The sequence below is a fragment of the Notamacropus eugenii genome, chromosome 6, assembly GCF_028372415.1.
Source record: "Notamacropus eugenii isolate mMacEug1 chromosome 6, mMacEug1.pri_v2, whole genome shotgun sequence".
Lineage (NCBI taxonomy): Eukaryota > Metazoa > Chordata > Mammalia > Diprotodontia > Macropodidae > Notamacropus > Notamacropus eugenii.
This window is the reverse complement of record NC_092877.1, coordinates 381,908,041-381,919,761: the sequence shown is the minus strand read 5'-3', so window position 1 is coordinate 381,919,761 and position 11,721 is coordinate 381,908,041. Positions and strand designations below refer to the sequence as shown.

At 45.9% G+C, this 11,721-nt stretch overlaps 1 protein-coding gene across 8 annotated transcripts in view; it reads right to left on the bottom strand.

The window, feature by feature from the left end:
- Nucleotides 1-421: 421 nt before the first annotated feature.
- Nucleotides 422-11,721, bottom strand: part of TP63 (tumor protein p63) — a 240,944-nt gene continuing 229,644 nt past the window's right edge. For all 8 annotated transcript variants that reach the window (XM_072618845.1, XM_072618847.1, XM_072618846.1 and 5 more), the window contains 3 exons: nucleotides 9,695-9,839; nucleotides 8,184-8,277; nucleotides 422-3,955 (listed from right to left, as the gene is read on the bottom strand). In XM_072618845.1, the coding sequence (XP_072474946.1) occupies nucleotides 3,659-3,955; nucleotides 8,184-8,277; nucleotides 9,695-9,839 (536 nt within the window). In that variant the 3' untranslated portion in view covers nucleotides 422-3,658. The remainder of the gene's footprint in view (nucleotides 3,956-8,183; nucleotides 8,278-9,694; nucleotides 9,840-11,721) is intronic.

Sequence of the window (11,721 nt, the reverse complement as noted above, 5' to 3'; positions counted from 1 at the left end):
CAGACCACTACAACGTTACCAGTAGTTTCTCTATTCACCCCCTGTCCCCCCATACACACATACATTTTTGAGGGCAGGAATTGTCTTGGAATGTGCTAGGAAACTTATGACTCTAGAAGCAAGGAAATTTAGGTTCTAGACCCAGTTCCATTAGCAACTTGTACCTCTAAAACTTAACACTGACCTTCTCAGGTTGCAGACCCTTCATAAATGCTATTATATTAACGGATTTATATGAGTATTAGCAGGGAACTCCAAACAATTCTCTAGGAGGGGGTGACATGGTCAGATTTGTGCTTTAGGTAAAACATGTAATAGATGATGGTAGTCCAGCTTGCTCTACAGAGGGAACCTCCATGTGGAACTCTCCAGATTTAAAGCTCTTCTCCAACAGGACAAAAGCACGCAAGGGGCATCCATGTTCATTCTATTTCTTTATTGATAGTGTGTCCTGATGAGCAACCCTGGCTTCTCATACTTGCTCACCCTGAGCACACCAAAGAACCAGAAAAAAAAAAAATATATGTTTGAAATAAAAAAAAAAAAATCCAGTATCACTCATCAGTATCTTTTTTCTTCCAAAAACATATTAAAAATGGTATAAAAAGATGACATTTGAAACTTTTTTTTACAACAGACAACATAAAAGTACAAAAATGAAAAGAGTTTAACAAATGGTAGTGATTATTGCGATAGGGTTCTGAATCCTTGTACCTCGTGACCTGTGCAGACGCTAGAGGGGGTGAGAAGAAACTGAGAGACAAATACACAAATGCATCGCAGAGTATGATGAAATTAATTATCCACCGCAGTCCCAGAACCAAAGAAAACCCTTTGCTCTGCTTGGAGTCCTTCCTTGGAAGGGTTGCTACAAGCCAAATTTCCTTTGATTCCTAGGGGTATAAAGATTCTCTCCCCCTCCCCCCAGAACCCTGCCCTCCTACTTCGTCATTAGTATTTCCCAACTGGCAATCCGCCATGCTTCTGAACATATATAGAACATGAAGAGATTAGTCCCAACTCCCAGGTATCTGAGTCTAGCCTTGGTTAATGGCAAACTCAAGAGCTGGGGGATGGAAAGGGACCTCTGGATTGGCTCTCTGGTTCCCATTTGCCCATGTAGCCAAGTCCTCTTTGAACACTAGGTTAAAAAAAATCATTTAGTCATAGGTATCAACACTCGGAGTGGTGAAGGAAATCATTTCCCTTCCCTGAAAGTACCAAGCACCAACTTGGTTTCATGTTTTGCTAGTCACCCATTTGGGCCCACAGTGCTCCAGGGAGCACAGCACAGCCTTGAAATCTAGGACTCACTCTCCCTGATGTGTGAAAATCACTCTGGTATTGTCTTCTCCTAATTGCCAAACACCTCACATCAGGTAACAAAACATTTGAGAGCCGAACAGTTCAGGCACTCTGGCCTTTCCCACAAAATAATTTACAAAGAGGCTTTAATCTGTGGTTCTGGAAGGTCCACTATCCCAAGAGGAGAAAATAAAAAATAAAAAATTCCCTAATTAAAAAAAACAGACAACATACATGCTTTCCTTAAGCGCACAAAAGTATATACACTTTATACACAAACTTCCTTTGTTGTGTTTGGAGGCTTGGAAGTCCCCACTTGTACTTTTCCTGGTTTTTTTCTTTAAGGCAGTTTAATGTGCATGGTCAGCTTGACCGTTAACCAAGAGCAATGCACAACAGAGAGAAACCTGGAGCTGCTGAATTTAATACAGAAAGATGGGTTTTTAATGGCCATCTTTCCAATAAAATAGAGTGCTAAAGATGGCACTTCTGAAATGATTTTCAGGGAGGCAGAGCCTTGTCTCACGAGGTGGAGGGGAGCCTTGTTGGGTTTTCAACCAGGCCTATATGGAGTTGCTCAGTTGGAAGAACATCATAAGAAAGGCCAAGAGCTCAGCCATTACTTCACTGTCTTTTCAGGACCTACATCAGCTTTTGATGACTGAGAAGGAGGGAAAATTCAAGAGATGCTCATGGACAAAATGTGCTGTCTTGAACTCATGAAGCCTAGGCCATCTTGTGTAAAAAGCAGCCCAGGAGAGACACTTTGAAGAGTAAGCTCCAGAGGATCTAGGCATGTATTGTTCCTGATCAGAACGGTTCCAGAACACTGAACTCAAGAATGGACATTTTTGTCCACATCCTAGGCAGGGGGTTAGGAGTGGCCCCAGAACACTTCCAAGGAGAATGAGCAGACATGGCCTTTTTGAGGGATTTCTCTAAGCCAGTTTTCTGACTCTGCAGTCATTCAACAGGATTGGTTCATCCCAGGGAGCTCTGCTGAACTCCCTTTAAAAGCATTCCACCCAAACTTGCCTCGTAGGACCTGAGATAGTGTCACTAGTGTTGATCAATCCCTCCCTGTCACAGAGTAAAATCCAGGGTCAGTACTGAGTGGATGCATCATTTGAGGAAACTAGATCCACTCTACAGATGATTACAGGAGAAACTTCTGAGCAGAAACTTTTGTCAAACAAGAAAAGAAGGTGAATTCTGTGCAGCCCACAGTGGATGCCAGATATTTGGGACCTGGGAAATTGAATCTCTGAGCACTGCCCCCATCAGAGAAGACCAGATAGACTAGGATGGTAGCAGTAGGGGGTTGAGTGGGTGGCTGTCCTCTGAGAAAATAAGATAGGCTGAAATGAGTACCAACCTGGGTGGAAATGAGTAATCAGCCTGGCCATGTTTTGGTCCCACCAGAGACATATTCTGTTTTCTTAAGGCACCTTTAAAAAAAAATTTGAACATAACTTGAATTTGACTGAAGAGGTTCCCTGCAAGTCTAAAGATATCTATGCCTCAAGCAAAGACCACTGTCCTTAGAACCGGACACATTATGGACCAAGCAGTCATTGCCAAGACTTGTAGCTGCTGGGGGTGGGGTTAGTTGACAAGTGGATTTTAGAGACCACCACCAACTGTGTGATCTCAGTATGTGGAGGTGGGAGCATCCTAGAGTCCTAAAACAGGGACCCCCTTCAGGGTCCATGGGGCCTTACGCCAAAAGGGCAAAAACTAGGATTTAAGTCTTAGCTGCTCACTTCGTTTATCATTTTGCCATCAAAGATGGAGAAGAACCATCCAGAAAGGAGTTTTTAGGAAGGAAAAATAAAAGATAAAAAATAATTTCATTAAGTGCAACTCAATTTCCTTTCCTTTAAATTATTACCATAACACCTCCTCCCCCTACCCAAATATATATATACATATATATAATATACTGTATATTTATATAGCATCTTGAATGAAAGACTCAATTACAAACAAGGATAGCATATAACGTAAAAACAACTGTGCCAAGAGGGTCTAGGAAAGATATCCCAAGAACCAAAAAACAGCGACAACATAAGTTCCCCCTTCCTCCCACCGGTGCCACCCTCCATCCTTTGATGGCCAGAGAATGGAGGCCTGGAACCTGGAATAAATGAAGACCCAAAGGCTGCGCAGGGGTAGCTACCATGATAAAGCAAGCAGTAGCTTTCTTCCTCTTGTGATGAGATCAAACTGAGAGATGGGGGAAGAGGCTGGCCTAAGGGAGCACTTGGAGATCCAGTATTGAAGGGGAGCTAGGGAGGCTGGGAGGAGAGGTTGGGCAGAAGGAGAGAAGGCAAGGGGCTTCCCCAGGCATCAGTCACTCCCCTTCCTCCTTAATGCGCTGCTGCTTGTTGCGACGAGCATCCATGTCAAAGTTGAAATCGTTCCAGTCTTCCCGGGGAGGGAAAGAGATGGTCTGGCGGAGAGTGAAGCGAACGGCGTCAATGACCCGCTCACCCCGTGTCTCGCTGGAGCCCACACTGACAGTCGAGGAGCCACTAGGGGTCCTCAGCAGGTGGGGAGGGGAGGAGAAGTCGTGGAGCTGCCGGTGGTCCAAGATCCCCTTCCAGATGGCATGTCGGAACTGCTCTGGGATCTTCAGACTTGCCAGATCCTGCCATGGAAGGGAGTAAGTTGGTAAATTGAGCAGGACAGACTTAAAGCTGAACTGAACCTTGAAGTCCATTCAGTGGAAATCCCTCATTTTACAGAGGAGGAAACCATGGTCTAGAATTATCAAATGACGTAGCCCAGGGGCCCCTCTAGGAAAAGGGTGAGGCAGGATTTATAGCCACATCTTCTGGGCCCTAAGTCTGATACTCTAGCTACTATGGCACAATGCCTCTCAATGGCAAAGGTGCAGGCACTCACTTAGGTTCCGCCAAAGGGTGGGCAACTCAACAATCCTTGCATTGTGCAGGGAAGGTTGGTTGTTCACTGACAGCTTCTGATGCCAGTGCCAAGGCAGAGAGTAGCAAGATAGCCTTCAGACTTGGCTTCATAAGGTAAGAAATAGCACCAACAAATCTACTTCAGAAACATCCAAGGAAGGTTCCCAAGGCTCTACCTAGATTGCCCTGCGGAATTGTTTGCAGTTAACCATATCAGTAATAGGACAATGCCCCCTCAGATCCTTAGACTTCTACTGAGCTAAATATGGACCAATAGCCAAGAAATCCTACTGAATTCCTTAAGTAAGCATCCATTTCTGAAAGACTGTAAATCAGGTCCTTTCCCCATTATCTGCTCTATCAAATCTTTCCTCAAAGGTTAACTTAAGGCTGAATCATGGGATAATATGCACAGCTGAGAAGGACCTCTGAGGTGATCTAGTCCAAACCTTTCAATTGACAGATGAGGAAACTGAGGCCCAGAGAGAGGAACCGACTAGTTCAAGGGCATCCAAGGAATAAATAGCAGAGCTGGGATTTGAAACAGGTCCCAGGACTTTAGCCCTGACCTCTCTCCTCTCCAGTGTGGCTGAGCTGATATTATACAAACCAATCACCGAAAGTTGGTGGTGCTATCCTAATATTTGCTACCCTAATATTTTCTTGGACTTCTTTGATCACAGGCTCTCAGATTTTTCCATTAGTCACCCCTCTACTGGGAAGTGGGCAAGGAATGCAGAGCATTGTGTTCGGTTCTTGGGACTACATGGGGAATATATTGATAAACCGAAAGCCACCTAGAGAAGATCAAGAGATTCAAATAATGCCATCATAATATGATGGACATCATAACCTACTGTCCAGGACAGAAGGCAGAGACTTGGTCTGCTCAGACTCAGAGGAAAGAACCCGGAATAATGGGGAGAAGCTGGAGGGAGGAAGACTTTGGTTTAATGTCAAACATTAACTAACCAACCATTAGAACTGGACAGAGATGCCTGGGGCGAAGGGGTCTGCCAAAATCCTCAATGGGAAGTCTTCAAGGAAAGGCTGTGAGGGAACGGTCAGACAGCCTACTGCAGTTGGGAGCTAAATGAATTTTTCCATTTGCACCCTTCGTGCCTAGCACAATGCCCGGAGCACAAAATTTGCTCTAAGCACGTATTTCTTGATTGAGTGATAGACGGAACTCTAGGCAAAATGATGACCCTCTAGGATGTGTTTTCAAATATTTACAGGGTAGGTGGGGACAGGGGGGAGAGAGAGACACGAGAATGTTGAGAGATGCCATTTCGATCTCACTTTCTAGGGTAAGAAATTGAGCAGAACAGCAGGCATCCATCATCTTATGTCACAGATGAGTAAACTGAGGCTTAGGGAGATAAAGATGACAATTCAAATGTGTCCGAGACAGGATTCAGACTGATCTTGTCCTGACTCCAAGTCCCAAGTCTAGCAGATATTTTTCAAATTGTGCTGCAAGAAACTAGGCAGCTGTCCCCTCCCTATTTAAGTGGACTTTAAGCTGCTTCTTTCCAGTCACTAAAATAATAATTGCAGAGGATTTTACTGCAAGGCTTCTGCCAAAAGTTTGTCGTTGTTTGTTTTTAAACTGGGGGATTTTACCACTGTCAAACTATTGCAGTGGGGCGTTCAATATCCTGGGAATGATGAGAAAGAGAATTTTTATTCTACTTCCCTTTTTAGTAGCCATTTGTGTCCTGTTCCTCACCCCCTCTCATCCTTTTGTAAATTGTCTCCTAGACTGGATCCCTGTTTTCCACTGCAGGTGCTAAACAGCTTTTCTAGATCCAAATTGACTTACTGAATTTTAAAAAGTAGAAGTGGAAGGAGGTAGACCCTCTCCCCTCACACACCCCTTCCCAACAGCCTTGGGCTCTAGGTAGCTCTGGTGATGGACAAATGAGGATACTAAGAGTCTAGAACGAGGCACATCCCAGTTCCAGCTCTGACACTAACTAGCTGCGTGATCCTGAGCAAGTCACTTTAGCCTCTTTTGTTTAGTTGTTTCCAAGCCTTTCCTACTCTTTGGGGTGTTTCCTTGGTAGAAATGCCAGAGTGATTTGCTATTTCCTTCTCCAGCTTATTTTATAGACAAGGAAACCGAGGCAAATAGGATTAAGTGACTTACCCAGGATCACATAGCTAATAAGTAGCTGAGGATGGATTTAAACTAAGCTCTCCCTGACTCCAGGCCTTGAACTCTATCCACTGCACTATCAAGCTTCCCCACTGTCTCCGTTTCCTCAATTATAAAATATGGACTATCATAGCCCCTCCCTGCTGTGAAGATCAACTGAGATATCTGTGAAGTGTTTGGCACATGGCAGGTGCTTATTGATGTTTTTTCTCTTTTTTTCCTCCGTCATCAAATCATTGATCTGGAGATTTTGGAAACCATCTAATCCAGCTCCCTTTATTTTGCATCAGGGAGTATTTTTTAAAAATATATTGTTATTTGTGAATAATTCAAGGCAAATGGAAATATGATCAGGACCACTGTCCAAGTTTTAACTTAATTTCCTCTTTTTAGACCTGGCCTCCCCTTCATCTATCAGGGAGCAGCAGTCCAGGAGGCCTTGAGTGGTGGCCAGGGTTGGAATCCAGACATTCTTTTAGAAGAAGAAACTTTTGTAGTGTCAAGCTTGGGAATAACATAGCCACAGCTTCTGTTTCATTTTGTTTTGTTTTTAAGGCCACCTCCTCAGGGTCTGCTGGGCAAGGAAAGGAAGGTAGCTTGTCCTGCAGAAAGTGGGGAGACCTGGACAGCCAACACCCCAAGAAGGAGCCCCATGCACAAAGCTGATGCCAAGAACCAGAGAAAGCCAGGCAGCCCATCCCACCCAGCCTCCCTTCAAATAGTTCATCCTAATTTGGGAAGGGAAAGAAAGCAGGAGCTGGGGAGCCTGGCATGATGAGAGGGCCACCAAGTGGGACCCATGTAGCCAGAAGCAGAGAGGACCAAGGGGAAATGACTCAGAAGCTAATCTTTAGTGGGAACCTTGCCTTGGCCTCTACTTCCCTCAGCTTATGGTGCAGCTCTGCTGTCTACTCGTTGTGACAAAGGACAGCACCTCCATGGCTCCGTCTTTCAGTGAGAATTTCATTTGTGTTCTCATTCTCTCTCTCTCTCTCTCTCTCTCTCTCTCTCTCTCTCTCTCTCTCTCTCTCTCTCTCTCTCTCCCCCCCCCCCCACCTTTCTCTCCTTTCTTTCTCCTCCCTCTGTATCAGTCCCACCCCACCACAAAGGGGTGGGGTGGAATACACTCTTTGTGTTTGCTGCTGATAGACAGCATAGACATGGAGATAGCAGTCTCCATGACAGCAGGCACTACTTCCTTCCCTCTTTGTATCCCATGTCTGGTGCAGTGCCTAGCACATAGGACACGCTTAAATAAAACTGATTAACTGAATGATTAGAAAAGGGCTAGGAATTACTTTGGGAATATAAGCTCCATGGGAGGGGGGGACTATATCATCTCTTCTATTTCTCGCAGGGTCCAGTACAATAGTCTTGCACACAAGGAGGACTGACTGCTTTGAACCTTCCTACATCAAAGTCAAGTTGCAAGTTCTAGACTTGTGGTCAAAGGCCTAGGTTCAAATCTTGCCTTTCCTGCTACCCAGGCAAGTCAGTTGACCTCTCTGAACTTCAGTTTCCTCATCTGTAAAACAGGGAAGACAAAAACACCTACTTTACAAAGCTGTTGTGAGGCTCAACTGAGGTCATACATGGAGTGCTTTGGAAGTCTTAGATCTCTCTACCAGTGTGAGTTTCTGTAATTGTTGTTTATCATTACTATGCTTCTGACTCAGTGGGAAAACTCCATGAGAAACTGTAGGCACTCCTGAGCCCCAAGACATGGGGGAAAGGTGTCAGGGTGGGGGGAACCGAGATCAAGCTGAAACACAAGGCTAACGGTTACTTACATCCATGGAGTAATGCTCAATCTGATAGATGGTGGTCAGCCCCTGGGTCGTGAAATAGTCCAGACAGGATGAACAGCCCAACCTCGCTAAAAAGCTGCAGGGGGGAGAGGGGAAGGAAGGAAGAAACAGAAAAAGAGAGTTCACCCTGACTGCTCTGGCCAGAAAAAGGGAACCCCAACCTTCTACCCTCTGGTGACCCCTCTGGGGGAGAAGGGGAAGAAAAAGTCATGTGGTGGAAGCCAGCTGATGATTTGGGATGCAATTCTAGCCCATGTCAAAGGGCACCAAGGTCAAGTATCACCTGACCCTCCATGGAGCCAGCCTTTTGGGAAACCCACTTCCCTCTAGTGGTAGGTTTGCCAATAAGATAGACCCTGTGTCAATATAGTGTAGCTGAACTAGACTAACATGGCCAGGGCTTTCATTCTGTTCCCCTTCCTAATGGATAGAGAGGCAGCATACAGTAGTGGAGAGAGAGAGAGTTGCTGTCCTCAGAGCTAGGAAGATCTGGCCTCCAGATCCACCTCCGACACACTCTGCCTGTGTGACCCTGAGTAAGCCACCTAATTTCTCAGTGCTCTAGGCCACCTTTGCTGGCAGAGGGAGTTTCCTCCTCTGGGATTCCCATCTAAATGAGGTCTACATTCTTCTGTCTTATCATACTACCTAGTCCCCGCTGGCTTAGAGCTGTGAGCAGTGAAGATAGATGGAAAGGAAGGGAGTGAGGCAGCAAGGGTGAAGCCCATCCCAGCTGCAAACTGACCACATGGACATGGGGAGGGGGCAGTGGAAGGTGGACAAGGACACAAGGGTGCAGGCATGGTGAAGCCACATCTACACATCCAAATCCTCCATTCATTCATCACAAATGCTTGTGGAATGAATGAAAATGAATACATAGACATGTGGTGAGAGTCCATCAGAAGCTGGCCCCCTCCTACCTTTCTGGTCTCCTTACACCTCACTTCCCCTACATACTCTGGGATCCAGTGAACTCTGGCCCCCTGGCCACTTTTCCCTTAATGATCCCTTGATGATTCCAGTTTATCCTGTCTACTCTTGCTTGTACAGAGAGGTTGTCTTGGTGTCTCCCCCTCTGAATCATGGTGAGCTCCTGAAGGGTAGGGATTGTCTTTGCCTTCTTTGTTTCCCCAACTCTTAGAAGAGTACTTCCTGACACATGGAAAGAAAGAACTTAAGAAATGCATGTAGTAAGCATGCAAGATTGCTGGCCGACTCCAAGTCTCATCCTTTAAAAGCAGGGCTGGGTGAGTTTTCTCTGACTGATTTCTCCTGGATGGCAAGAGACAGACTCAGGGAAAAAGATGCCGCTGCTGTGTCAACAGCTGGCATAGTGACTAGAATGCAGTAGGCACTTAATAAAGGCTTCTTGATTGATGAATTGGCCCAGTTGCCTCTCTATGAGATTCGTGTCAGTGAATCTGATCCCCAAGATCCTGCCACCCGGCCACCCAGGGCTGCACGTTGAAAGGAGGAGTTTGGGTACTCACCTGACAATGCTGCAGTCAGTGGGGTACGGAGGTGGGGGTGTGCAGTGGGATGTGGAGGGCATGGAAAGGGTAGGAGGCAGGGCTTGAGTTGGGCTGAGTCCATTTATGTCTCCAGTCATTGGCATGTGAGTGCCCATCATTGGAACTAGTAAAAAAAAAAAAAAAAAGCAAAGGCACAGAAAGAGATTCATGAGATCATGGTTCTAGACTTGTCTGCACTCCTTCCCCTCTTCCTCATTTGACAGGTGAGAAAACTGAGGCCCAAGGAAGAAAGCAGGTTAAGGTGTGACCTCATGGGGGAAGGAATATGCATTTCTATAGTACCTACTATGTGCCATAGAATCTCATTATCTGAGACATTAACCTCCTAAGTCATCTAGCCCACCTCTCTCATTAACCCATATCACATGCACAGTAAGCAGAAGAAGCAGAATCTGAACCCAGGTCTCCAATTGTGAAACCAGCATTCCCTCCCCCCATACCCCTCTGCATCACACTATTTGGCACCACTTGGTGATACACCCTTGTGAACCCAACAGGCATCTTTTGGCTAGGTCTTGGGGAAGGCAACAGATTACTAGAACTTTCTCTGCAAGACAACGAACATACTGTGTAATCAGACAGTAGGAAAGTGAGAGTCTCACAGAAAAGCAGAGAATCAGAATCCTAGATTTTAAGCTGGATGGAACATTAGGGGTCAGTGGGTATTCCTTCACTGTAATTTCAAAGGTGAGGCACCTGAGGCCCAGAGGAGTTGGGTCTGAGGCAGGATTTGAACCCAAGGTTCCCAGACTCCCAAAATGATTCTTTCTCTCCCCTGCTCCATGATGCAGAGAAAGTCAGAACTGGAAGAGCCTGATGTCCAAATCCCCTCTGTTTTCAGATAGGGAGACTGAGGGACAGAGAAATTTAGGAGACGCTGAATCGGAATTTGGAATCAGAGACCCTGCATTTGAACTGTCTCAGTGCCTTTTTCTATCTGTGTGACCTTGTGCAAATCCCAGCCTCAGCACTTTGTGCAAAATGAAAGGACTGGATCAGAAAACTCAGTGTTTTTCAGCATGAAGATAATCCTGTCTCCTCTTTCCCTGGGGTGTACTAGCCAATGAGATCCTTGGATGCCAAGTGTCAGATGCCAGTTAAAGGGATTATGATGGCAGTTTTCTGGGGCATCTGATTCCCTGTTCACTGTCTCTCTCCTGGGGAGGACCAAGTGTTTTCATGATACTTCGGCTCAAACAGAGCACCCAGGGTAAGCCAGTGCAGCTGGATGGATGCCCTTGACCTCTCAGCATATTTCTCTTGGACCAGTTCTTTCTGTCCATGCAGGAGGCTTGGAGGAGACTGATATTGTGATAATGTGGAATGTTCAGGGAACCAGGAGAGAATCTGACCTGAGCCCAGGTAGGGTGGCTTAGCACAATGGCTTGCCCCAGGACCCAGTGACAATTAGAGGAAAACTGAGGATAGGACCCAGATGCCCTGGCTCCAAGACCTCTTCTGACATTAAGCTGCCTCTATTTATTCTTTCACTCTTCCTTCCCTCTCTTCCCATGGTGCTAAATTCCTCCTGCCCACTCTTCTATCCCAAAGGGGCTGCCCTGAAGCTGAGCCTTTAACCTTAGGGATCAAGGCATGGGAAAGCCCAGCTAAAGATGATGGTGCCCGAGCATGTTCTAGCTCAAGTGGGACTGAGCCACTTAAACTGGGGGAAAGCTTATTTACATCCAGAGCTTTGGGTTGGTTTTCTCTGAGGGATTTAGGGCTAAACACAGAAAAATAACACCCAGGTTGAGAATGAAGCTGGGGCCCTAGAGATAGAGTGCTGCAAGTAGACTCCGGAGGACCTGAGTTTGAATTTTGCCTCTCATCCTTGCTAGCTTCTGAACTTGGGTGAGTCACTTAGTCTCTGTGGGCCTCAGTTTGCTCACCCGTAAAATGAGATTGGACTAGGTGGCTTCTAAGATCACCTTCATCTACCTCTAAATCGACGATCTTAAGACCCTAAGGAGTTACAGGGGATGCCA